We start from the raw sequence: 25,568 nt of genomic DNA, 5'->3' as shown, positions 1-25,568 counted from the left end.
CCTGCCCTCACTGATACAGTTTGAGCCCTGGAAGTTAAAGCAAGTAACATTTCAATGTATAATTCATGGGAACATCTAACCATCCAACCTCCAGTAAGCTACCTCTTATTCATGAAGGAGCAAATTAATTGTTTGAAAGTTCAATGACACGATGCAGTATTTAGTGGTTTAAAGGATGCTATTTCTTCCGTGCTCTACACCAGCACCCCACTCTTTTCCAACAATCTGCTACCTTCACTTCAGAAGATTGTATGTAGAGAACATGGAGCTTTGACTCTAGTTGGTAAATGGAGCACGAGGAGCTGCATTCCTTGGGAGCAAGGAAATGGTAGGTGTTACGCTATGGTCTGCCAGGCAGCCAGCCTCCAAAGAGCCCGGCGGTCCCCTCCGGCGCTGGATGCGGCTGGCCCTGTGACCGGCGGTAACCAATGGGAGAGGAGTGAGACCGTGCGCCCCCAGGCAAACGCATTCAGGAGGCCTGGCCCTTTCAGTTTCGTGCTGCCACATACAGATGCCCACGCCAGCCCTGCGGAGGGACCACCACGTGGAGAGAGACAGAGAAAGAAGTTGGGGATGGTCCCGGCCCTCACGAAAGTGCCACGTATGTGCGTGAAGCCACTTTGAAGGTCCCAGCCCCAGTGCCATCTGATCCCAGCAGCTAAGAGACCCGAGGAAGGCCGGCAGAGCGCCCCGCTGCCTCCGGGTAACCCACAGAATTGTAGGAGCGAGTACGGGGCAGCTGTTCTGAGTCATGAATCTTTAGGCCAAATGACTAAAATACGCACTGTGCGCACAGAAAACAAACTACCTTCAAGAGGAGGGAAGATACGAAACAAACCGAGCAGAGAAAAAGGAATCTACTTATTTCCAAACAAGCCCGGTATCTGGACAAAACTGAAGGAGGTTTAAAATCACAGCCAATCTAAAGAAAGATAAAATCGCCCTGGCCAGTTTGGCTCAGCGGTTAGAGCGTGGGCCCATGAACCGGCGAGTCGTGGGTTCGATTCCGGTCAAGGGCACGTACCTCCGCTGCAGTTCCTCCTGGCCCTGGTCGGGTTGTGCGGGAAGCAACCAGTTGAGATGATAGAGACCTCAATTTTTCTCTCTCTTCCCCCTGCCCTCCCTCCCACTCTATCTAACGATAAATAGAAAAGTATCCTCAGGAATTAAAAATAAAGACAGCTAAAATGGCAGACAGCCTGACTGCTAGAGGCATGCAGCACACGGAGGAAGGTGGAAATAAGTCACGTGTGCCACAGTAGGCTGGGTGCGTCAAAAACGCAGAGCACGTGTTACACACCGATGTCGATAAACATAATCTCATTTAATTCTCAAAACAACATCCTTAGATAGTAATACTCCCACTTTACAGATGAAGAAATGAGGGTTCTGAGAGATTAACAGCTGGCTGAGGCATGTTAGTATATACCGCATGACAAAGTGAGAAGGCAATGTATGAAAACAAATATATTGCCAACACAATAAAACTTCAGGATTGACAGCCTGGGTTCTCTAAAGGGCTATTAATACTGTCCAAAAAAAAAGTCTCCTTTTTTTGACTACTTTTGTGGAGGAAGGGAGCACAGGAAACAACGTTAGAGTTTCTTTTCCACAATGAAGTCAGACTTCTGGGAACAGGAGGGTATGTTTTTAGGAGAACTACGGCAGTCTAGGAGCGGGACTAACAGTGTAAGGTCAGTTCTCTGTTTGTTTACAAGAGAGGAAAGGTGTCCCAGAAGCATCCTCTGTCAAAGAAAACAAGAAGCTAGTGAGAAAATAACAGAGAAGAAAACTAATTACGTTCACGGAGACTTCAAAATATTGCTCCTGGAACAGCGTGTTTACCCAGTGAGTCAGAACGTGGGCTGAGTCGGGGGTCTGTGCTGCTGATGCAGGGACGGGCTCAGCAGTGGAGGGCACTAGTGGTGGCTCAGGGCCGTGGAGGACCTTTTTATCAACAGTAGCTCCAAGGATCCTCTGGGCAGGTTACCACTGGGAAGCGGTATTTGGCTGTGGAAGAGTTTAAATACCATGTGCCTCAGTTTATACAGAGGCATGAGGAACACTAAGCTACAGCCTGTGTGTCAAGACTCGACTTCTGTTATTCCGGATGCAATGAGACTTTTCCATGACTGCTGTTATAAACAGGACTCCATTAATCTTCATTTACTATTCCCAATAACATCATTTGAGCACTCACAAGATTCTAGATACAATTTATATGGTCTTAACAGCACTTTCAAAATTTTTTCACATACATGATTTCCATTTATCTTCAAAACAACTCTGTGAAATAGTCAGAAGAGATATCTAGCATTTTGTAAGGTGGAATAATTTTTTGATTTGGAAAATAGATGGATAAAACTGGTTTTCTAAATACTGTAACTATGGCAGTGAATCTAAAGATTCTGAATTTACAGTAACTGAGCAGGGAATATAACCATATCGGTCAAAGTTGTCCCCACTGTGACCACTTACAGCAGCGACCCCCACCCAAAACTCTTTAGGAAGTCCAGGCCAACTCCTATTACAGTTTGGAAGAGGCACAACTCACTCTACAAATATTTGCACATCCAGGTCTCGGGGAAGAAAAGAACCAGGGGTGTGGGGGATAGTCCTCGCTCTCTCCTTGACCTTGCCTACTCCCCTGTTCACCATCGACAAAGGACAAGGCTGTCAGCGCACTGGGATTTAACAAGGCTCAGGTTCCATAGTGTTCTGAGCATTAATGAACTCAGCTGGGTGTTAATAATTATTACAGAGCATGTAAAAGAGGCAATGAGGGACCACTTAAGTAGGATGTAGGTGATGGAGTTACCATACATAAAAGTGGTATTTATCAAGACATAAAATCCTGAAGGGGGCCATCTCAAAGGTCTAAGAAGATCTCATCTAAACAAGGTAGTTTATGTACCTTCTAAGGGCTTCTGATCATATTTAAAGTGAGGCACTTAGAATAGCTGGTTTCATCAGCTATGTCTATGACCTCTACAGTTCGCTCTACCCTACATTTACAAAAAATAATCACTTCAGCTAAATGCTACCCAAGCAGCACCTGCATTGCACCTGTCTTACAGTTTTGTTTAGCAGAACAGATATGTGAACACACATGCATGCATATTCATATGTATGTATAAACGTATATAGCACTCAATACCTTCTTTAGTTAAGGATTTTTAAGGTTACCAAAATCAGTAACTATGTCTTTCTTCCTTAATCACCACATGGGCAATTATAATTTAATAATAAGTAGCTAGTAATAACCGTAACCTAATACTTAGTATTTATGAAGGATTTCTGTTGCTAGGCACCATTCTAAGCACTTCACACGTTATTGACTCCTTGATTTCTCACATCGAGCCTATGAGTGGCACGTCACTATACCTGTTATGCAGACCAGGAAACAAGCACAGACGAGTTCAGTGCCCCGGGGACAAAGCTCCTAAGTAGCAGAGCCAGAATTCTAACAGCCTGCATGCTGAAACCACATCAGGCCCACCTCCAGCACTCAGACAGTAAGCAGCACAAGAGTAGAAATGGAGTCCTGGCCTTCCCTTCTCTGTCTACCCTCAGCCTCATCAGAGCCAGGTCCTTTTGTGCATGCAAATGGAAAGACCAGTGCACACGTCCACCTCCGTCTACTTCACCACCAGTCATCTGCGAAGACCAGCGCCTGGCCACTCCTCTGGTTGGAGGGTACCTGCCTCCACTCTGGTGGACGGACCGGGGGAAAGACCTGTGTGGAATCAGACTGTAAACTAATTAAAACAGAGTATTCTGAAGCCCCAGGCCTGTTGTGCAGAAGGAGAAATATGAGCATCACTCTCCAGGTAAGCACAGCCCCTTGACCCCACGGACTCTGACCTGTGGGACCTGAGGACCAGGCAGAAGAGGGCCGCACGAAGCCCTGTAAAGCAGAGGCCCAGGGCAGGAACCTCAGCCGCCAAGACTAAGGACGGCACTACTCTATGATACTCCCACTCTCCTCGCACGGCAATCTCCACTCTGACTGCTTGCTGGGAATGATGCTCTGAGCACCTACTGCCGGGTAGCTCAGCTGGTTAGAGTGCTGTCCCAGCACACCAAGGTCGCGGGTTCCATCTCTGGTCAGGGCACATACAAGAAGTAGCCAATGGATGCAGAGGTGGGTGGAACAACAAATCGATGTCTCTCTCTCTCACTCTCCCCCTTCCTCTCTCTCTCTAAAATCAATAAATAAAAATTTAAATACCTACTGATGTAAAGTTTGAACTTGAATTTAGTCAAATTTGAATTAATTTAATAATACTGATATTCTATTACCAGTACTTCAAAAACCATATAATGATTATAAGTCATCATCACCAAAAAAAAATCGGTAAAATATACAGAGTTAATATTATACACCCCATTAGAAAAATAACTGAATACGATGGGGGAAATACACAGGCAGGTGTCGTCTGACAGTACCATGACTCTACTTTCTATCTGAAAGCCAACCCTTTAGACTTACATTCATTCAAAGCTTCGCAGGTGTACTTTAGACTGTGGATACTGTACTGATCAAGGGCTCACCTTAAAAATGTCTGCAATGACATTTTCAGTAGCTTAGAAAACCAAAAGCGTTAAACACAAGAAGAGGTCTGTGGGATTCCAGAATGAGTCTCTCCAAGATGTGTCTCTGGTATGCAGATTGCTTTGAGCTAAAGGCAACTTTAGCTGCAGGCTCTCAAGAGAAACTTCTGCCCCCACCTTAACTACTAGAAGACCTTGAATTAGAAGACTTGCCCATAGGAGATGACCAGAAAGAACTTCTGTCCTATCTACAGGGCAGGGCAAACCTCTGTTTACTCAAGGTCTGCTCTTATCGTCCCGCAATGACTTTTGGAAGCCCCAAGGCACCTTCCCACATCCCGAGCTCAGGGTGTCTTGTGTACTCATGTTCCCTTTCCATCTCAGAACCTCCCCAACATGTGGGGTCTCTGACTCTCTCATATGTGTGGGGTTCCCATACATATGCATGTTATTAAATTTGCTTATTTCCTCTTGCTAACCTGTCTCAGGTCTATTTGATTATTAAACCAGAAGAACCTTGAGGGTACAGGAAAATTTGCTTCTCCCCCATGGGTCATACCTTGGGCTTCCCAAACGAGAGCTTCTACATGACAATTACAAGCTCAGCAAACACATCAGAAATGGAGACCAAAGTTTGTTCAGTTCATGTTAAGACCAAATGCCAAAAACTACATTTCTACGTGTCACTGTCATTGAAAAAATATATATATCTTTAGGATTGCTGGATTCATTAAAATAATACTTAAAAGCACTTTATCCCCTAATATCAAAGAAAACTATTCACCTGGAAGAAATACTAAGAAATACTAAAAAAAGATACATAGCTGGCAACTCACCAACTGTGAGGACAGCTTCCGACCGCGCAGTGCCCTGCTCATTCGAAGCTTCGCAGGTATACTTCCCAGCATGCTCCTGAGTGATGGCCTGGATGTACAGAGAGCTGGAGCCAGCTCGGGACATGACAAAGTACACAGGCTCCAGGTCAACGCCCCCAGGTCTTAGGAAGTGTGACTTCCGGGACTTAGCTCTGAGGACTTGAGACGGATGGCTGGTTATCAATCCATGCCTGTCATACCAACGAATGACCGGAACTGGGACTCCAGTGGCATTACAGGACAAAGTAACAAAGTCTCCTTCTACTGCCTTTGTACTTGCTGGTGCTGTAATTATAACTGGCTTGAGTCCACTGTCTGTTAAAAAAGTCATTCACATACAAAAAAGTTAAGAACACTACAGTATCCACAATGCAAAACAATTTCATCCTATTGTGTAAATGTTCTCAATGTCGTGCACAGGTAGCAGTCAGAAACACTTTTTTATACACGTTTCTAAACAGTGTTTTACGCGCAAAACACAATCATTCACTGAAACAGCAGAGCAGTGTTCACAGTGCCACCCGAAAATAGTGATGTTATGATAATGATAGAACCAAGACGACTCCTTTCTTCCTAGTTCTCTTCTCAACTTGCACCAAGTAAAACTGTCCATAAAAAGTAGGACTGTTCATAGTTTCGAGCTCCCAGACCATCTCCTATATAGATCTCCCGTCCTTCAGAAAGAAAGGAATGCACACGATCTTTTGAGAGCTTTCCAATAGATATTCGATACAATCTGCCCACTATAAATACAGATCACATAAAGCCCGAACCTCAGACTTTAACATGAAAAAGGGGTCAAGTAGTAAAAAACCCGAAATATTCCTTCATGAAAAGTCAATTCCTGGGAAAGTAGGGGGTGGGTTGGGAAATCTGATTATAAAAAGCCTGTGAGCCCTGGCCAGGTGGCTCAACTGGTTAGAGCATCGTCCTGTATACCAAAAGGGTGCAGGTTCAATTCCTAGTCAGGGCACATACCTAGGTTGCAGGTTCTATCCCTGGTCAGGGCATGTACTGGAGGCAACTGATCAATGTTTCTCTCTCACATCAATGTTCCTCTCTCTCCCCCACCCCTTCCTCTCTCTCTAAAAAAAAAATCAAAAAATCGATGAAAATATATCCTTGGGTGAAGATTTAAAATAAAATAAAAAATTCTGGGAGAAAACCCTGTTCTGAGTAAAAGTTGATAAACATACTTCCTACCATATACACAAACAAGGTTTTTCTTTCTAAAAGTGGCACCAACTCTTTGCCTCTGGTCCCAGGTATTCTCTGGGTCTATTTTTAAGTACGCCTTCAATGGAATGCTGATGACAAATGACATTTTCACCAGCATATCTTTCTCTTTCTCCAGTCCAATGTCCTACATTTGAGAAACCAACCAATGCTTGGTACTAGCAGACTTCTGAATTTGGCCAATCTCTTATGTGTTAAATAAATGCTCTTTCACTAGTCATAACCTGCACTTCCCTGAGTACAAACAACACTGAACATCCTTTCACGTGTTCACGTGTCCTTTGTGAAATGCCTTCTGTCCGTTTTTCTATTGGATTATCTTTTTTGTTTTTTTTTTTATTTTTTTTATTTTTTTATCCTCACCCGAGGATATTTTTCCATTTTTTGTACAGATAGAGTGGGAGGGAGAGAGAGGAAGGGAGAGAGAGAGAGAATCATCGACGTGAAGGGACACATCGAGTGGCTGCCACCCACACGACCAACCAGGGCCGGGGACAAACTGCAACCGAGGTAAGCGCCCTTAGCGGGAACCGAACCCGGGTCTCTCTGGACCGCAGGCCGACGCTCTAACCGCTGAGCCAAACTGGCCAGGGCTGGATTATCTTTTTTGTAATGGTTTCCGAGTTCTCTGTATATACCAGATACTGTTCTTTTGTTAGTTATATATGTTACTAGTATTTTTTCCCAGTTTATTTCTTTTCATTTTTAATGGTATTTTTTTAAAAACTGGAATATTTTAATCTCAAGTCAGATCAATCTTTTGTTAAAATTACCCTAAAATATCTTGTTAAAAAGTTTTACCTAGATCATATAGATATTCTCCTATGTTTTCTTCAAAAACTTTGCCGTTTTGCCTTTCTATGTAAGTCTTAAACCCACTGGGAATTTCTCTGTATCCAATACAAGTTAAGAGATTTACTTTCTTCTTTTCCTCCACTTAGATAACCAATTATTTCACATCCAAACCTGACATGGATATCTCCCCTTGGTGATCTGCTATGCCACCTGAGTCAAATCTTTAAGTGCAAGTGTCTTTCTGACTATCTCTGTCTTGTTTCAAGAGTCTATTTTTCTGTTCCTGCACCAATATAACTGTCTTAATTACTACAGATTTTTGTATATGTTTTAATATCTGTTAAAGCAAGTCCCCCATGTTTTTTCTTCTTTTAGAGTGTCTTATCTATTCTTGGGCCTTTGATCATCCATATAAATTTTGGAATTGGTTTGTCAAGGTCCTCAAAATATTCTGACAGAATTTTAATTGAAATTGCAAGAATCTACAAAAAGATTTTGGAAAGATCTGGCAACTGTGTAATACCAAATGTTGGTATTATTTTGTAAATAAATAACAATTTGGTTTCTTTCTTATTCTTACATAATTTTATTTCTTTTTCTTATTATTCTGTGCTGGTTAGAACCTCAAGTATTATGATAAATAAAAGAGTTTTTTTTTTTTAAGAAAAGCTAACACCAAGAAAACATTTTAATTGAACTACAGAAACAATGGTTATAGTACATAATAAATAAAAGAGATTTTATAGGGAATGCTTCTAACATTTCACCATTAAAAGTGATGTTTCCTATTTTGTTAGATTCTTCTAAGCAAGTTTTAAAAGTTCTACTCTATTTCTATTTTTCTAAGAGTGTCTAACATGGATACTGAATTATGTCAAATGTTTTTCTGCTTCTTTTTGAGATAATCACATAGTTTTTCTCCTTTATTCCATAAATAGGATGAATGACACTAAGTTTTCTGATTGACTTCCAGGATAACTCCTCAGTCAAGACGTATTTCCTTTTATATATATCGATGGCTGGCTAATATTTTATATAAGATTTCTGCACTAAAAAAATTTTTTGCATCTATGTTCATAAATGAGACTGGCTTTAACTTGTACTTCTCATACCATTCTTGTGACGCACAATAAGGCGAAACAGAATAAAACCAGGTATGCCTCTACTGATGCTCTCTATTTTATCTTCATGTTTCATTTATTTGCTTTCTGCCCTTATCTTTATCTCCTTTCTTTAAATCTATTCTAGTGTTTTACTTATCTCAGTAATCTTCAATCATACTAATTTTCTTTTATAAGCATTTAGGCTATAAATTACTTTCTAAGTTCCAATTTTACTACATCGCACACTGTTTGATCTGTGACATTTTCATTATCATTCAAAATATTTTAAATTTCCATTATATTTTTGACCCAGCTATAGAGAAGTATAATTTTAAACTTCCAAATATATGCCCATCAAAATTTATTTTTTAACTAACATCGAAATTAAATGCACAAATGTCAGAACTTGTTTGTATCATACTGACTCTTTGAAATTCCAACTATTTATAACTTGTAGATAAAATACTAATTTCCCTAATATATAAAGAGCTCCTATTAATCAATAAAACCAAACTAATTTTTTTAATGGATAAAAGACAATAAAGAATCAATACACAATTCAAATGGCTCAAAACACAGGAAAGGATGCCCAATTTCACTGACAATAAAATATAGATCAAAAGGCACTTCTTTTTAGACCTATCAGATTGCGAAGATTACAAAATACCGACAACACCCTGCCTCGGCGAGGACATGAGGAAACGGGCCATTACACATTGCTGGTGGGAATGTAAACTGCTAACAGTTTTAGAGGCAACTCTGGGATCGCTATCAAAATTACCAATGCATATATGCTTTTATTCAGCCAGTTCATTTCTACGAATTTATTTTATAGTATTCACACAAGTGCAAAATAATCTATGTAAAAGGACGTTCATTGTAGAACTCCTTATAAGAGCAAAAGATTAGAAACAGCCACTAATAAGGTACTAATCAAATCATTCCAACTATACAATAGAATACTAATAAGCAGTCATTTTTATAAAGGAATGAAAACACTGTTTATGTACAATATGGAAGATATCCAAGATATAAGTGAAAAATTCAAAGTAAAGAATGCTACTACCATTTATGTAAAAAAACAACAAAAACTGATATTGTTACTAAATGCACACACACGTTGTGTGTGACATTTACAAAAACTGATAAAACTCATTAGTTCTAAAGAGAAATCTAGCTGGCTGGGAACAGTATATTTTACCATATACTTTATAAACTACATAGAATCTGTTGAAAAACAGATTTTTTTACATTTTTAATGAGCTTGATTAAGTAAAACTGCTTCTTCATGGAAATGCCTATCTGCAACTAGAAAGAGCCAGGGAACATGAAGACAGTTCTGTTACAATGATAGGGTCACTCCCTTCAGGTAAATGTCAACCACAACAAAAACCTATATAAGAAGAAAAATTTCCTACAATTAATTTTATGACCTAAAGACTACCTTTTTCGATTTCAAGTCTCCCAGTAGACTGCATAAATCCAATGCCATTATCTGCTACACACTGATACAGCCCTGAGTCTTCCATGGTAACACCACTGATTTTCAATGCATTTTCTGCAGTGAGATGTCGTGGGGAAGGATGAATAGGCTGAGCATTATGAAACCAGGTGCGGTTGGGGGATGGGTTCCCATGAACTTCACAAGTGAATTGTACGGTGGCACCCAGAGACACTGTCTGATCCTGCAGTCCTTTAGAAATTGAAGCATGTTCTGAAAACAAAACATAAATTATCACGAGTTATATAAAATCTTCCCTACCAATAACTAGTTAAAACCAAACTGTATCGTTTCTTCACATTCTCCCCATCTGGTGTGGTCAAGAAAAAAATTCAGAAATGTATTTCAACTTTCCTTTAATAGGATAAACCATATGTTACTAATATGTTATAATCTCTTTTATAGATCTCTCCACCCACTTAACTCCCTCAACACACACACACACACACACACACACACACACACACACACAAAGGGTTTCTAATTTGGGGCTTCTTTAGCATTAGTTTTAGGTGATTTGTTTGAAATAAAGTAATAGATTCCCTGAATTTCACACTAAACAAGATCCAAAAGAGAAAAACTCTTATTCAGAAGTTAAATTCTTTTTATGGCCAATTATGCTTTGAGGTTAGGTGTACACTGGGCAAAAAACTTCCTTTAATATCCATCAAGTGAGTTTTTACCTAAACAAAGTAAATCACTTACCGACATTTCTAGTATATGCCCAAATTAAATGATTATGCATATTACTCTAGTCCTAGTGATCAAACGTGAAAGCGCATTTGCCATACATACACATTCATTCCCGTGTAACCTACATCAGGCCATATTTGCAATTACACACGTGCAGATTTACAAAAACAATATTAACTATGAAACCATTTCCTACCTATTTTTTCCGGTTTTCATAAAAACCTGTTTGTTTGTTTGTTTCCTTTATTGATTTTAGAGAGAAAGGAAGGGAGAGGAAGAGAGAGATAGAAACATTGATGAGAGAGAACATCGACTGGCCGCCTTCTGCATGCCCCCTACTGGGGATCGGGCCCACAACCTGGGCATGTGCCCTGACCGGGAATCGAACCTGCGACTTCTTGGTGCATGAGTCGACCCTCAACCAGTGAGCCACACCAGCCGGGCCTGAAAATCTGTTTTGATAAAGGAAAATGTTTTCTGCTACTACATGGTAGTGAGATAGGGAGCTGAAAGAAAGGAATAGCTTTGAGATAAAGAGTAGATATAGACATGCAGGTGAAACTAACCCAAATTTTATAAGCCAGATATACTGAAAGCATTCCAAAGAGAAAATAAAAGAAAATAGATTTCTTTTTGAGATGCTATTTTCTAGTTACTATTACTGGACAGTACTAGACAACAGCCCAGAATCTTCCATCCTCCTGAATCCCAACCTCCTTCTTCCACGTCATTAGGAAAAGCAAGCTCTACGCTATGTAACCAGGTTGGGGTGAGGTTCCCAAGACCGTCCCAGGTGAAATGTTCTGCGACTCCCAGAAATACTGCCTAATTCAGGAGTCCATTGGGAAAATGAAGCTTGTCTTTCTACTGATATAGATATTTCTTTTATTTTCTTCAGATATAGTGGGAGGGAGAGAAGGAGGAAGAGAGAGAGAAACATCGATGTGACAGAGACACATTGAGTGGTTGCCACCCACACGACCCCAACCGGGACTGGGGACAAACTGCAACCGAGGTACATGCCCTTAGCAGGAATCGAACCCGGGTCTCTCTGGTCCATGGGCCGATGCTCTAACAGCTGAGCCAAACCAGCCAGGGCGATATTTCTTGATAGTCCTCATTTCATTTATAGTTTGCAAACAGATCTTTCATTCAAACATCAGTGAGATCAGAAAAATAGCCTGACTGGAAGAAAATGTACTAAGTAACATCTTACCGAGTACGCTAATCATGTAAGTCACATGCTTCACATCTCCAGACGTGCCTCCCACCATGCAGGAGTAGTTCCCAGCATCCACCGGGTCGATGCTATCTGTGGCAAGGTGAGAATACAACCTCCTCCAATTGCTCCCCGCCACAGCGTCCTGACCGTCCTTCAGCCAGTGCACTTGAGAAGTGGGGACCCCACTCACCACACACTCGAGGGTTATAGGGCTATGAGAAAGCACAGCTAATGCCTGGGAAAGAGTGGGGTGAAGAATGTGAAAACCATCGGAAGAAGTGCCTAGGGAAAGAGGAGAAACAAAACATTACCATCACGTCCACTCTCTTCCTTAGCAGATCTGTGGGCTTTCTATCTTCCCAGTTCTCCTTCTTTACACTACAAGGTCCTATCTGGTAGCAAAATCATTTTTAGTAGAGAATTAAAATTAAGAGTTTGTGATCCTTCAGGGCTACTTCCGAATGAGCAGTTTAGAAATGTAGAATTCTCAGCAAGGACAGCTGGCATCACTACTTCACTAAGCTGTGGCTATTGGTGCTACCTCAACTGATCTACCATATTCTAAAAATCAGGTATGAAAGAGAACAAATAACTATTTTTTCATAACCCACAGTTAGCCACACACTCGATCACCACTAATATCAAGTTATATTTTCTTGAAAATTTATTTTTATTTGAACAAAGGGCATAGTTCTCCAAATGGATTATACTCTGCCATCTTGAACAAAATTCCCCTCTAATGAATCATTACAGTTTAAGACATGTACAGTACTATTCTATAATACCCTTATGTATTTAATTGTTATAAGACTTCCTTAGGATAAGCAAACATGATCTAAAAGAAAAATGAACTCTCATTTCCCAACTTTTTATGAGAAATGCTTCCAGGGACTCTTCCTAGTTACCGTATTCTCCCAAATACTTACGACTCACAAGGAGCTTTTGGCCAATGGGCTCGACTTTTAATTCATGTGTGACAGGGTTAAAAGCTGCACACTTATATGATCCCTTGTCCTCTAAGGATACATTCAAAATCTGAAGATTCCCCGATGGCAGGATTAAGTAATTCTCTAAGGAGGGAAAGGAATGCAGTTAGGCCTCGGTCTGTACAAAGGACACCAATTAAAACTAATCAATTTTGATAGTTATGCTTTAAATTTAGACATCAGACCAGCAGCAAGTAAGCAATTGAGGAAAATTCTTTCAATGAAGGAAAGAGAAAGTCAAGGCAAAAAAGAAAACGTCAGGAGCAGTCCACGAGTAACACCGTCAAGCCCACTGAAACATGACAGAGCTCACTGGTGAGAACACCGGCAGAAGCATAGCTAGACAACGTACAGTGACCAGATACAGCTACACCTTGGGTACCCACAGTGCTGATCACCCCATATTCAGTCATGTCTATGCATACATTTTTTTCTCAACCAACATGTACTGAGGGCCTGTTTTCTGCCAACAATGTCTCAGGCACAAGTAATAAAGCAATGAAGAAAGGGTAAATAACTAACCAGCAGACAAAAATACACACTGAGCTATGGGAAAACACAATGCTATCGGGGAAAAACGAAGCTGAATAGGGAGGATAGAGAGCAGCAGGGAACATTACTTTAGAAAGGGCCCTGAGAGCCCTGGCCGGCTTGCTCCGTGGTTAGAGCGTCAGCCTGCGGTCCAGAGAGACCCAGGTTCGGTTCCCGCTAAGGGCACGTACCTCGGTTGCAGTTTGTCCCCGTCCCTGGTTGGTCGTGCAGGTGGCAGCCACTCGATGTGTCCCTTTCACGTCGATGTCTCTCTCTCTCTCTCTCTCTCTCTCTCTCTCTTTCTTCCTCTCTCTCCCTCCCACTCTATCTGAACAAAAAATGGAAAAATGTCCTCGGGTGAGGATAAAAATAAATAAATGAATAAAAGAAAGGGCCCTGAGGGTGGTCTTCTCAGAGGAAGGTCTGAGTAGAGACCTGGATGAGTTGAGAAGGTGAGCACTGGGAATGTAGATTGTAATAATTTCCATAGTGTAACCATTTCTTCTATTCCCCTCCCCTTGACTTCTGAGAGTGGAGAATCTTGTGCACTTTTGTACCCACAATCCCCAGCACAGAGCCTAATGGCAGGCTCTTCGTGAGCATTCGCCCTGTGGGAGCGGCGGGCTGGCCGTGCTCTCACCTGTAGAATGCCGCAGCCATTTCCCCCGGACTTTATAGCGCACCTCCGCTTTGGGGTTGCTGTCTGGCACCTTGCAGCCAATGAAACCAGTACTTTTTTCTTCTGCTGTAATAACATGCTTTGTGGATGAGTCAAAATCACCAAGAACTAAAATAAACAAACAGAATAATGAATAAACGGAAATGTGAACTCTCTTTCCCCAAGGAAATTTAAACCTACAAACAGCATCTGTACCTGTGTGTAGCGGCTAATCCCAGTCCACAGGCTAGCGGGATCTTTCTGTCTCAAGGGGGGTGGGGTGGAGGGGCACGGTTGAGTGCTGAGGCTGAGCCCTGGCACCCTTTCCCAGAAGACCATGAGAAAAGCAAACTGCTCTTACAACATCAGTGAGAAGTAGAGAGCACAACTGTTCCCGTTCTGTCAAGACAGATCCTTTTCAGTCCAGTCCCTCAGCAAACTGACCTTCCTATGCACCAGCATTCTGTGTAGCCACTCACACTCAAAGGGAATGATTCAGGAGAGTGAACCTAGCACACCGGAAGCCGAAGCTGCACAGGGCCACCTGAACGAGCTGCCCGGGCTCGGCCCTCGGGGGAGCGGACTGCAGAGGCCGCCTGTGGAAGGGCTGAGAGCACTCTGCAGCCCACACGGAATCCAGTTGTGCCCCGGAGCTGCCCAAGGGTCACAGCTCTACGCAAACATTTACTCTTCTCAGCTAGGACAAGCTCACGCTCCTGGGGAGTCCGATGGGTTCTGTAACAGGGGGGCCCTGACAAAGGGTTTCCACTCCTGGGAGCCATCGCCGACCGAAAGGCAGGTGGTCGGACTGACCGAGGAAACCACGAGTCCCACATTGCCCTAAGTTCAATGCTTGGCTTTCCTTTCTTTACAGTTAGTTCACATTGGCCTGTTTCTTTAGCCTGGTTTCAATTAAATGAATTAAAATCATGCCGTAATGAGGCAACTAAAACAATCAGATGTGAAACAAAGATAAAGAACTGCATAAAATAACTGAGTGTCAAAGTAGAAAATAGCTTTTTTGTTGTTGCTCATAGTAAGAACTTTAAACACAGAGAAATTCAGAATTCGCTGTAGAAAACCACCCTACCTGTGTCAAATATCACGGCCATGCCCTTGTTACGGCTGAAGACGACTCGGCTAGGCTCACGGAGGTTCAAGTACATTTCCCCAAGTTAAACACACAGCACCAGCCGAGGCTGGGATGAGAACTCCTGCGTGTCTTCCTCCAACACCCACGCTCTTCCCACTCTCCCAAAATGCAAGTACTAACAGTAATTTCAGGAAAACCCATATAGAACAGGGAGAAGATTAAACTCACCTGCAATGGATACTGTTGCAGGACCACTCACAACTGCGCCGACGCTATTGTTGGCAACACACTGGTAGTGACCCAAAAGGGAGGGGTTGAGAGAAAGAAGGGTCAAGGTCCCCTGATGAATGTTAATCTGCTCCACGTTTCGATCCAGTCTTTTTCCATTGTGCAGCCATGTGATGCGAGCGGTCACGGGCTTCGCAGAACAATGTAGAGCTACAGGTCCACCAAGTTTCTGGACAGCAGACAGCGGCTCAGAAACAAAATAAGGTGCCACGTCTACAGGGAACATTCCCCGTGTGCAAAGGAAGGGCAGAATAAGAAAGAAAGTACATCAAATGCATTTCATCTCGACCTATGTAACCACAGGCAATCCCTACTCTATCTACACATGTTATGGTTCTTAATACTCGCAAAAGTTCTAGGAAGTCTTAAAAGCCCGGTTTTGGAAGAAATAAAAGCAACATGTTAACCTACAACTTAACAATTAGGGTACAATAGATAAGAATCCTTATGAGAAACAGCAAATTGCTCATTTAAGGAAGGAGCTTTTAAAAAATGAAAGTTAATTATCTGAAAAAAATGAAGATGAGTTTCAAACAAAAAAGAATTCCCTCCCATATTACCAACAGGATTTGACTCTTAGGAGCAAGTTATTTTATAAATAAGGCGATGGTACTTCCTTACCACTTGCCTTTAATATAAAATAATGTTCAACTTTTAAGAAAGCAGAAGTACAAAGTTAGGAAGCCACATGGAACTACACAGTCTATCCTTTTTTTGGATAGAGGGCTCAGTGGAGTAACCTTACTATTTTTATTTGGTGTTTGGAATGGTCTCATTTGTTGTGTCTACTCCCCAGGCCTCGGAGTGGGGGCAGGTCCATGCGCTCGGTGTGGACACAGAGCTCTCCTCCACCCAGAAAAGAGGGCAGAGGGCAGGGGTGCTCTTACTCTGGCAGAATAAAACACTTGTCTTTTGTTTTCTTTTAATCAATACATGATCGATTCTACTTTTACAGGATGTTTTATCAGAAATGAAGATTAAGGAAAGTGCCTCTTGATGAAATCTGAGGTTGTCCTTTAGCCACACAAAAAAAGTGATAAATCACTTAATCAGATTTCCCTTACTAAATCTAATATAGTTGTACAGTATAATAAACAGAGGAAAATAAATATTCCTTAATGAGTAAACATCAATGTTTAACATAATACATCTTTACACAAACCTAAAATAAAAAGGAATGCCTGTGGGCCATTGTGGGCCCAGGCTTACCAACACATTTAACAGTAAATACATTTAAGCTTTTCAGTAACCTACAGAGTTAGGTAATAAATTAGACAAGGTCACGAGAGACCTAAGATTCAAACCAAATTCTCTCACTACAAGTTGAACAGTATTACATGCTGATTCTAAAATTTTTCTTTGGTTGTATGTAGTCAGCATTTTATTCCTGTTATAATTTCCAAATTCAGAAATTTAAAACTTATCTTCTTACTGAAAAAGGGACAATTGAAAATATTTATTTTTAAGGCAACAAAAGGAATAAATTACCAGCACAATGATGGGAAGGCCTGTTAATGCCCAAGAATCACTACTAAGAGATTCTTAAATTGCTAAATTAATCAAAGTTTTTAAATCGTTCAGCTGGTCAAACAAACTTTACAAAGGTCTTTGGAATCCATTAATTACCACCAGCAAAATACTGAAGTCGAGGTGGTTTTTTTTAAGATTAAGAACAGGAGGAGCTTCAGCTAAAACAATGCCATTCTTCTACTCTTACCTGAACGCGCAGAAGAGCACAGAATCAAAGGAATAACATACAGCAGTGTCTGTAAGGGTCCAGGGTCTGGATGCATAGCGTCAGTTTACAGATGAGGGCAGGACAGATCTCCAGAGCAGAATCCAGGCCTTGGCTCACTGCAAGATATTCAAAGAAAAGAAAGCCTAAACCACAAAAACTGTTGACCTCGTTAATCCAAACAGTCGATAGAGCTGTGAGCACGATCCATATCTTCCTAATTCACAAACCAATCTCTAGACACTAAATTACAGTTAGTTTTGCTCATTCTTCCAAGGTACTAGGATACCTCTTATTACACAGAATCCATCATTCCAAATGAACCCATTCACAGCCTGTTGTGCATTTGTTATATGCCTCACAAGCATCTACAACTCGACACAATCAAAATGCATTCCTCCTCTGCCGCCCTTGAAACAGAAATCACAAAAACAAAATGCCAGCTAACACAGCTACAGAGCTTAGTATGTGCCAGGCACCATTTCGGTGCTTTTACTACATTAACTTCATCTTCACAACAACCCTGTGAGGTAGGAACTACTGGTTTTCTTCCCCTTTTTCCGATGGCGGCTCAGGCTCACGGCTTGTGCAAACAGAACACCCAGTGCAGGCACATGTTGGGATGCAGCTTAGTCAGCATGTCTTGCAGAACATCCGAAGGCCACTGAGGTGAGCGCGGATGAGCCGGGAGGGCACCGAGCAAAGCGGGTCCAGGTCCCGTCCATGTGAGCCTTTGGAAGCCATGGTAAAGATGTTGCAGTTGGGCGGGAAAGGGGAAATGGATTAAGAAGTACAAATTGTTAGTTATAAAAACAGTCACAAGAATGTGATGTACAGCATAAGGAATATAGTAAAAAATATTGTAATAACTACGTATGCTGTCTGATGGGTAACAGACTTAATAGGGTGATCACTTTGTAAGGAATATAAGTGTCTAATCACTATGTTGTACACCTAAAACTAATATAATATTGTATGTCAACTCTAATTGAAAAATAAATTGTAAAAAAGATTGTGGAATTTGTTCCCAGTGTGACGGCAAGCCCTTAGAGTACTTCAGAGAGCTGGCTGGCCGGGCCCAGACTGAAGTGGGGCAGGGATGGAAGAGGAGGCCAGGTAGGTAAAGTAATCACTCCGGAGAGATAAGACCGCGGTGGGTGGAACAGTGAGACGTGGTGGGTGGAACAGTGAGTCAACTTCGGAAGTGGTGAAAAGTAACTGGATTCAGAACGTCGTCTAAAGATAGAACCAACAAACTTTGCTGAAGGCTTGAATACAGAGTGTGGGCTTAAGGGATGTGCCAAGGATAACTTAGTTCTGATTTAGCAGAACAAGGAATAGCTGTTTACTGAAATGGGGAAGACTGGAGAGAGGGAGACGAGAGAGAGGGGGTTAGTTGACAGTGCTGGTGGAGCCAAGTCTGAGATCTATCAGGAGTCCCAGCACTACTGTCCGTCGACAGTTCCACGCAGGAGCCTGGAGCGGTGGCTGAGGCAGAGCCGGAAATGCAGATGGTGGCACTGTGTAAGCGCTCTCTTGGGAAAAGGGGAGGAGGGTGACCAGGTGGGAGCCTTGGGACATTCCAATCTTGAGATTGAATAGGGGAGAAGAAAGGAGCAATGGAGACTGAGAAGGAGCCATCAATGAAACTGGAAGAAATCTAGGAGAACGTTGTATCTAGGGAGGGAAATGGGGAAGAAAGTTTCTAGAGGGGTCGCTAGCTCTCTCAAACACCGCTGAGAAGTAGAGGAAGACGGGACACATCGGAAAGGTATAACAGATCACCGGCGACACTGGCAGTGGTCTCAGTAGAGAAGGGACGAAGACTGACGGGGGGGTTCACAACAGGATGGGGAGGGAGGAAACGGGAACTCAGGCACAGAGGACTCCTCAGAGTTCTGCTATAAAGGGGCAGCAGAAAAACGGGGAGAACTGCTGGAGATGAATGGCAGGCAAGGGAAGGTCTGCTTGTGTGGGGTTTTCTGCTATGCAGGTAGTATAGCTAGTTAGCAGAGCTGAAAATGCTTATTTCTCCACGTGCTCCAAAATCTACAAGTAGCAAATTCAACTTTACCCCGATCATGGACTATCAGTTCATGGGTTGCCTTTTCAATATTTTTCTTGCTAACCTCTTTTTAAAAATGGAAGAGGATATTTTGGTACCACTCGTGGAAAGAAGGGGCCATCTGTGTGAAAACCTTGTTTGGTTTATTTGAACTCTCACTTGGTTCAAGGGTAAGAACTGACACACCACTGCTAAGCAGTCAAGGCAAAGTAAACATTCCAATAACTTGTTAACAGGAGCCACTTTCCTGAGAGAATGAGGGCAAGGAGAAGTGTTTCTTCCTTTTGCCAAATCTTTCCTCAACTATTTATTTATTGAAAAGCAATGAAAAAAATTCTTGAGTCAACTTTAACCCAAGCACATGATCTACTGAGTTACTTTACAGCTGTCCTTTAAAATTCCACAGCTCATTGTTGCTACCTAAATAATAGCACGCAGGAATATCCTTTATTAATTCTATCTTTCTATTAAGTTACTCATAACATGCTGTTTTTATTTGTTTTTATTTTTCAATTACAGATGATGTATATTATATTAATTTCAGGTATACAACATAGTAATTAATTAGACATTATATAACTAAGTGGTCACCCTGATAAATCTAGTACCCATCTGACACCATACATAGTTATTAGAATATTATTGACTATTCCCTATGCTGTACTTTATATCCCCATGACTATTCTATACTAATAGTACTTCTTAATCCCTTCACCTTTTTCACTCACCACCTCCCCAACTCCCTGTCATCTGGAAACTGTCAAAAAGTTCTCCATATCTATGAGTCTGTTTCTGTTGGGCTTATTGGTTTATTTTGTTCTTTAGATTCTACATATAAGTAAAATCACCTGACATTTGTCTTTCTCTTATTTCACTCAGCATAATATCCTCTATGTCCATCCATATTGTTGCAGATGCAAGATTTCATTCTTTTTTATGGCTGAGTAATATTCCGTTGTATATGTGCAATTCTTTATCTATTCATCTCTTGATGGACACTTAGGTTGCTTCTATATCTTGGCTACTGTAAATAATACTGCAACAGATATATGGTACATGTCTTTTCAAGTTAGTGTTTTGGTTTTCTTCAGATTAATACCCAGAAGTGAAATTACTGGGTATTTCTTCATCTCTTGTTATAGCCTTTGTTTTAAAGTCTATTTTGTCTTGTATAAGTATTGCTACCCCAGTTTTTTTTTTTTTCCATTTTCATAAAATATCTTTTTCCATCTCTTTACTTACAGTCTCTATGTGTCTTTCAATCTGAAGTCTTTTGTAGAAAGCATAGGTAAGGGTCTTATTTTGTTATCCATTCAGCCACCATATGTCTTTTGATAGGACCATTTAATCTACTTGCATTTAAAGTAATTGTTGACAGATATGTATTTATTATTTTATCATTCATATTTTTTATCATTTTCTTCTTAAAAAGGATCCTTTAACATTCTTGTAATATTGGTTTTGTGGTGATGAACTCCTTTAGCTTTTTCTTGTCTAAGAAGCTTTTTATCTGACCTTGAATTCTAAATTACATCTTTGCTGGGTAGAATAATCTCAGTTGTAGGTCCCTGCTTTTCATCGCTTTGAACATTTCATGCCAATCCCATCTGACCTGCAAAGTTTCTGTTGAGAAATCAGCTAAGAGTGTTCTGGGAGCTCCACTGTAGGTAACTAACTGCTTTTCAAATTCTGTCTTTGTCTTTAACATTTTGCATTTTAATTATGATGTGTCTCGATGTGTGGACTTCTTTGGGTTCCTTTTGTTTGGGACTCTCTGTGCTTCCTGGACTTGTATGTCTATTTCCTTCACCAAGATAGGAAATTTTCTGTCATTATTTTTTCAAATAGGTTTTTGATTCCATGCTCTCCTTCCAGCACTCCCATGATGTGAATGTCGCTATGCTTAAAAGTTGTCCCAGAGGGTCTTTAAACTATCTTCACTTTTTGGATTCCTTTTTCTTTTTGCTGTTATTGGGTGTTTTCTGCTTCCTTGCCTTCCAATTTGCTGATCTGATCCTCTGCTTCATCTACTCTACTGTTAATTCCCTGTAATGGAGTCTTCATTTCAGTATTGCATTCTTCATTTCTGATAGGTTCTCTTTTATGTTTTATAACTCCATTTTCATGTTTTTGATCTTTGTTAAAGTTCTCACTGAGATCACTGAGAATCCTTATAACCAGTGTTTTGAACTCTGCATTTGGTAGATTGCTTTTCTCCATTTTGTTTAGTTATTTTCCTGGTGTTTTGTTCTGTTCATTCATTTGGGACATTTGTCTCCTCATTTTGGCTGCCTCCATATGTTTGATTCTATATATTAGGCAGAGCTGTTACATCTCCTGGTCTTATGGAATGCCTTATGTAGTAGGTATCCTGGAGAGCCCAGTGGTGCAGCCTCCCTGGTAACCCAATCTGTGTATTTCAAGTGCACCCCCAATTTGAACTGTGTACACCTTCCTACTGTAGTTGAGTCTTGATTGCTGTTGGCATGTTAACATTTTTAACTGCCACACGTGGGTTTGGGACCAGTCCATTCTGTATCTCTGCCCCTCCTACCAGTCTCAATGTGGCCTCTTCTTTATATCCTTTGTTATAGGACTTCTGTTCAGCTAGATTTCAGGTAGTTTTCAATGATGGTTGTTGTGTAATTTTGATGTGGTTATAGGCGTGCTGAGTACTGTGTTTACCTAGCCTCCATCTTGACAGGAACTCCAACACGCTTTGTGTTGATTGTGGAAGTTGGAAAGAGCTTATGACCATAACAGTCATTTACTAAATATTTGTTGGCTTGGTTTATGTTTATCCATGGCAAGCTTACTCAGTCTGTTAGATAATTATGATCATGAGAGCAAGGCCCTGGATTCTATTGCTTTATGGGTCAGGTAGCCTGAAATTATATTCAACAGCTACCAACAGCAACCTAGGTCCAACCTCCTAAATAAACACCACTGACTACAAGGAGGGTTAGATGATGTATAAATCAGGGTATGTCCATTAGCACTTCTGGAAAATTGCCCAATGCTGTCATTTTAAAAAGTACTCTTTGTCAAAAAAGGAAACTCAATACTGTTAGTGTTAATGCTATTTGACTAGTAAGTTGTTAAAACACACACACACACACACACACACACACAAAACACCTATGTATAAATATATAGTTACATAGAAGTATATATATATGTTTTATATATTTGTTTTATATATGTTTTATATATGTAAGTATATATGTCCTGCAATGCTCTGCTAAACGAACAATTTGTTTGGCCAAGTTTACCACAACTGAGCAAGACTCCTGCCATTTTCTTACACACAGATCAGGGGCCTTAACATGTCTGTCGCCTTTCTTACCCATAAAAATGTACCTTGGCAAGGGAAACAACAGCCCTAATTTCCTCTGCATATAAGTTATCCCATACTTCTCTTATTCTCCTTTCTGATTAGGAAACAGTGGCTAGCAGAGAAAAGGTCCATGGTAAGTGAACCCCAGCCCACTCCACCACTCATCACTTTAGCACACATCTTGCTGTTTGACCTCTGTTCTAGTGCACTTAACATGCAAATATTCTCATGCAAAAATTAAAACTTAATTCTGACTTCAATCATTATCAGATGGAATAGAATCCTGATTTAAATCACACTGTCATTATTTTAGACCTCAGTGTTTTTCTTACTTAGAATTTTTTTAAAGCACCCAGTGTGGTTAACATGACGCCAGGTGATATTTCAAACAAAATATTCAAGTGTTTTCATATATTCTACAATGAATATGTTACTTTTACAAGCAGAAAGTTGTTAACATGTTTCTACAAATACTCATTGACCAAAAAACACATTCAGCATAAAAAATGTGGAATACATAAATATACAAAAAAAGTAAACATCACAATTCCATCACCTAAAGATAACACATCGATATTTTGTTGCTTTTCCTCCTAATCCTTTCCATGTGTGTGTATTTACACAACTGAGATCATAACATATATGCAATAGCTTTAAATCCTGCTTTATTCATTTATCTTATTCATAAACATAATTTGTAATAGCTGTAGATACTTTATTGAATGTGCTTTAATTTACTTAGCCATTCCCTTTTGGATAGTTACACTACATTTTTTAATATATATATGTATATGTATATATATTTTTTGTTATTACAGATAATGTTACTATGGATATCTTTGTCCATAAGTCTTTAACCACTCTAATTATGTGCTTAGAATAGATTATTTTTAAGTGGAATTACTGGATCAAGGAGTACAAACATTGTTAAGACTCTTTATATACAGTCAAATTGTTTTCCAAAAAGAAGATGGCAACAATGTACAACCCTGTCCCCTAAAACCACCATCAGCACTGTGTGGGGGGACTCCCACTCACCCACATATGGTTTAGATCCTTACACTATGCTAAGCAAACAGTGACTATAAAACACGAATTTGAGCAATTAATTAAAATATTTGCTCAGCCATAAAGTAACATTCACTGACTAATCTAGCAAGGGTTTTTTCTACCAATATTCTAAGTTTACATAAAAGTAATGCAAGGCCCTGGCCAGGTAGCTCAGTTGGTTAGAGCATTGTCCCAACATGCCAAGGTTGTGGGTTCAATCACCAGCGGGGGCACATACAAGAATAAACCAATGAATGCATGGATAGATGGAACAGCAAGTCTCTCTCTCTCTCTCTCTTCCCTCCCTCTCTAAAATCAATACATAAAGTTTAAAATATTTTTTAAAGTAACGCAAAAAGAAAGAAAATCAGCACCGTCCATGGCACATTTATCAAACCTTTTCAATCTGAACATTCAATTACAAAAAAATATCATGGATAAAAAAAAAAAAATCTCTCCTTTTTGCCCAAATTTCATTTTAGAGGAGGATAAGGGATCAATCACTGTTATATTATGATTTTAATTTATATCATGTATTTCTCTAAAGAAAACGTGAGTGCAAAAACTGCTACAACTTTTGGCAATATTTGCTGGCATTCAAAATAGTAAATTACCATTCATTTAAAAACTGTATTCTCCCTTTCTTAATGATTTTGTCCATAAAGCACATACATACCTCTACTCCCCTAAACTACTGGAGTTAGTAAATAACTCAAGGGGTTGGATTTAAATTGGTTCATCATGCCCTTACTGTTGGACTTTGGCAAAGACCCAATCAATTCCCCATGTGAAAAACGAAACTGTTAAGGTTTCTCCAACTCACTGGTCTCAGAAGAAATTAACATGACCACAAGGAAGTTCTACCTCCTTCATATCTTCAGAGGAAATTAACAGCCAACATAATCCTATTATTTTCACTGCAGTTCTGAGTGGCTGATTAAAGTGTCTGAGAAGATGCTTAGGGGTCACTTTGCTCCCAAGAAAGTATCTGGCACTACAGTCTCTCCAGAAAAAAGACTGGGGTACAAAAAAATAACAGCAAAATAGAACAGCTAAGTGTAGCATGCCATCAAACCGACAAATCAGGGGACAACTCCATCCTGCGTGCTGTAAAAAATGTTTGGAGGACTCCCTACCTTCATATGCCCCAAGTACTGCTCCTTGAGTCCTGGCCCGAGGTTCCTAAGAACAGCTAGCATTTCCTAAATTACAGCGCTTTCTTTACCTTTTCCCTTCACATCTACCCAGAAGGCAATTTGTCTTATATAACAAACTGTACTTTTATGCCATTCCAGGCTCAGAAACATTTCTGTTGGCAAAGGGAAGCTAAAGGTAATAAGAAAGGAAATACTTCCCTAACATTTACTTAACTTATTGTTCAGGTGGTGAACTTGATGCTTTTATAACCTTTTTTCAACATGCTGCCAGAATAATCCTTTGGGAAAAGTCTTTCCTGAATTTCTAGATTTGATTCCTTTGTTTTCGAAGCAACGCCTTCGCTTTCCTGAGGATGGTCAAAGCTGTCTCTGAATTATCCCCTCTCTACGCTCCGATAGCAGACTTTCTGAAAGCTTTCTTTCGGGCTTAGGGAATAACTGTGATTAATTTGTGAACAAAAACTCAGCTCGGGGGTCGGTGCTGTTCTTCAAAATAGAAACTTCTTCAAGTTAGTTTCCTTTTATAAAGGCATCTTATTCTGCATAAAACAGTAATTCCTTCTTTAAAAGACCTGATCCTTATTTTCAAACATGCTACTTCTCAACTGTTGAAAAAATATGAGTTTTCTGTAGTAACTACAGAAGAAAAAATAAAACATGCCTACTTAAAAATGTTTGATTAAGTACTG

The 25,568-nt window shown here is 40.4% G+C and overlaps 1 protein-coding gene across 1 annotated transcript in view; it reads right to left on the bottom strand.

Moving 5' to 3' along the window:
- CDON (cell adhesion associated, oncogene regulated) overlaps positions 1–25,568 on the bottom strand; it is a 93,059-nt gene that overhangs the window by 40,679 nt on the left and 26,812 nt on the right. Inside the window, exons 2-8 of the mRNA XM_036277028.1 lie at positions 17,253–17,389; positions 15,476–15,748; positions 14,137–14,283; positions 12,906–13,049; positions 11,974–12,261; positions 10,008–10,277; positions 5,391–5,744 (exon numbers count right to left, since the gene is read on the bottom strand). Of these exons, the coding sequence (XP_036132921.1) occupies positions 5,391–5,744; positions 10,008–10,277; positions 11,974–12,261; positions 12,906–13,049; positions 14,137–14,283; positions 15,476–15,748; positions 17,253–17,328 (1,552 nt within the window). The 5' untranslated portion in view covers positions 17,329–17,389. The remainder of the gene's footprint in view (positions 1–5,390; positions 5,745–10,007; positions 10,278–11,973; positions 12,262–12,905; positions 13,050–14,136; positions 14,284–15,475; positions 15,749–17,252; positions 17,390–25,568) is intronic.

This window comes from Molossus molossus, unplaced genomic scaffold (genome assembly GCF_014108415.1).
Source record: "Molossus molossus isolate mMolMol1 unplaced genomic scaffold, mMolMol1.p scaffold_m16_p_22, whole genome shotgun sequence".
Lineage (NCBI taxonomy): Eukaryota > Metazoa > Chordata > Mammalia > Chiroptera > Molossidae > Molossus > Molossus molossus.
This window is presented reverse-complemented; position numbering and strand designations above follow the sequence as displayed.